Source organism: Galdieria sulphuraria (assembly GCF_000341285.1).
Source record: "Galdieria sulphuraria unplaced genomic scaffold scaf_414, whole genome shotgun sequence".
In the NCBI taxonomy this organism is placed as follows: Eukaryota; Rhodophyta; class Bangiophyceae; order Galdieriales; family Galdieriaceae; genus Galdieria; species Galdieria sulphuraria.
Genome location: NW_005178061.1, coordinates 1 through 2,341, shown reverse-complemented (window position 1 = coordinate 2,341; position 2,341 = coordinate 1). Strand labels below are relative to the sequence as shown.

The 2,341-nt window shown below is 36.1% G+C and overlaps 2 protein-coding genes across 2 annotated transcripts; both read left to right on the top strand.

Moving 5' to 3' along the window:
• Positions 1-981: 981 nt before the first annotated feature.
• Positions 982-1,786, top strand: Gasu_66140 (uncharacterized protein). Its single transcript, XM_005702190.1, has 3 exons — positions 982-1,491; positions 1,539-1,616; positions 1,665-1,786. Exons 1-3 carry the CDS (start codon positions 1,033-1,035, stop codon positions 1,758-1,760), a joined length of 633 nt encoding a protein of 210 aa, XP_005702247.1. The 5' UTR covers positions 982-1,032; the 3' UTR covers positions 1,761-1,786.
• A 5-nt stretch (positions 1,787-1,791) lies between these two features.
• Gasu_66130 (putative essential nucleolar protein required for biogenesis of the 60S ribosomal subunit) lies at positions 1,792-2,340 on the top strand (the record flags this gene model as incomplete). Its single annotated transcript, XM_005702189.1, has 1 exon — positions 1,792-2,340. A coding segment is annotated over exon 1 (398 nt), but the record flags the coding sequence as incomplete, so codon positions are not given.
• Position 2,341: the final 1 nt, after the last annotated feature.

Here is a 2,341-nt window from a genome sequence, read left to right as displayed (position 1 = left end):
CAGACTATGAAAGCACAGCACAATCAATCCAACATTCCAAGTCTGACGATCTCTTACACTGTAGTCTTCAGGGCATAGATAAAGCACCGTTTTGAGAGTTAGCTTTTTTAAGAAAGGATAATTCTTCTTGTTAGGATACCCTAAATACATACATTTCGTGAGTTGAGGATTCTTTCTCATTCTACAGAACAGTGGATCTTTGCGCACCTGCTCGATATACTCCGGGTGAAACCATAGCAAAGTTAAGAGGAGGAATAAGCAGCTCGTCTTCCGAATCTTGAGTACCAACCATTTCGAATGGGCTCTGAAGTTGTGCTAAACAATATAGCAGCTGTTGACGCAGAAGTTGGAAATGTTCATCTTTCACAAACCAATTACATAATATGACTGAAACATGTGTTGAGATACATAAATGACATGCACTATAGAAGATATCGTTCAATATCGAATGATTAAATTTTTTTACTATCCAATATTGAAAGTTTCAAATTTTTCAGCTCCGAAGAATGCATTCCAATTGTTGTTCCAAAACATTCTTCTATATTTTTCTAGTCAAAAAATTTCTGTTTGCCGTTTGAATCGTTGTGAAAAATTCTTAATAAAAAGGTGTCAGGTTGGTCCTTTCCCGTCATATTAGAGCATAAGACATTTTGTCACTTTCCAGAAAGCATTCGATCAACTATGACAACCTTCTCAAGATACCATTTAAGAAACTTAAGTCATGAACATGGTGGTTTTATGTCTACAATGGAATAATTTATGTTACTTTTGGTTTAGACTATTTGAGAAGCATATTTTAACCTTTTCTCAAGCTTCCTTGGAAATATTTTAGAGTTTTAACACGATATTCCATTTTCAAAGTGTATGCGGAAATAAACTACTATAGATGATACCTTTATTCCTATTTCATTACAAAATTCTTATAGAGAGTACATTAGGTCTCTTTCATCTTGTCAAATATGACTATTGCGAAGATATTCAACAGAAATTGATTGAAAATGGTCAAGTCGATCGTTTGTAAGAGAATTGCCCATGGAGGATAAGCCAAGTCAACTCTCGTCCGTACAGAAACATTTATTCAAAGTGTTTCCGTATTGGTCACCAGATAAATACGAAACATTTCGTAAAGAGAAGATTGGTCCCGGTAGTAATAGTTTTTGTGGTTCTCTATTTCGCTTTGTCAGAGAGCCAAAGAAGAGAAGGAAAGAATCTCCTTTTGGTGGTCTGGTAGTTATAGGTGAATGGGATGTTTGGGACTTTTCAAAAACGGAAGTAGAAGACAGTGATAGAGTTTTGGAGGAACTTCTTTCCTCACCTACTTTTGAAAGACTGACTTGCTACAGTTGGAAGCAAAACTTTGATATCAGTGGGAATTCGAACTGTAATGTTTTCAAGTCTGCTGGAAAGGAAACTTCAGAGACGCTGAATGTTGACTCGTTTTGTGAGGCAAATATGGCTGACGAAGATATAGAGATGTTGGAAGCAGTAGAAGTAAGAGTTGTACTTATTGGTTTATCATTTGTCTTACTTCTCTATAGAGATTTATCAAGAGTTCTGCAGATTTTGGAAACTTGTTGTCTCCTATAATTTGGGTTGGAACAATATCTGAGCAGAATGTAAGAAGAAGCTTCTCGAGGTTCTTTGACACTTATTGTTTCTTCAAGGGTTTTCGTGAAACTGAGACTTTAGATCAACTGCACGTTTCAGAGAATTTGTCATCTTTGTTGGAATCAGGTGAAAAAGAAGAAGGAGAAATATAAGATAATACTGAGGAGCAGCATAATGTTTTGCTAGAAGAAAATTTATCCATGTATAGCTTTTATAGAGTTATTTTCGTTGCCTATTGCACATTCTTCTGTATGAAGTATTTCTCAACGTATTGTATGAAATAATAGGACATTGGCTCCGAAAAATTTCAATCAATTGGATTTAGAATAAAAACATGGGAAAGCGCAAGGTCGACGTCAACTCCGCTACAGTAAAGGAAAAAACACAAGGAATCTCCCAAAATATGAATATTATGGAAAGAAAAAAGAATAGTTTTAGTGGAGAGGAAGACTCCAACAAAAATTCTTGGAAGCGCAAGGTTGTCATTCTTTCTACAAGGGGCATAACAGCTCGCTATCGTCACTTGATGGAAGATATCTTGAAGTTAGTTCCTCACGGAAAGAAGGAACCCAAGTTGGATACCAAAGAAAAGCTCAATGTAGTGAATGAAATTTGTGAATTGAGAAACTGTAACGCCGTTATGTTATTCGAGACCCGAAAGTCTCAGGATTTGTACCTGTGGATTGGTTGCTCCCCTGAGGGTCCTTGTGCAAAGTTTTACGTTAGTAATATT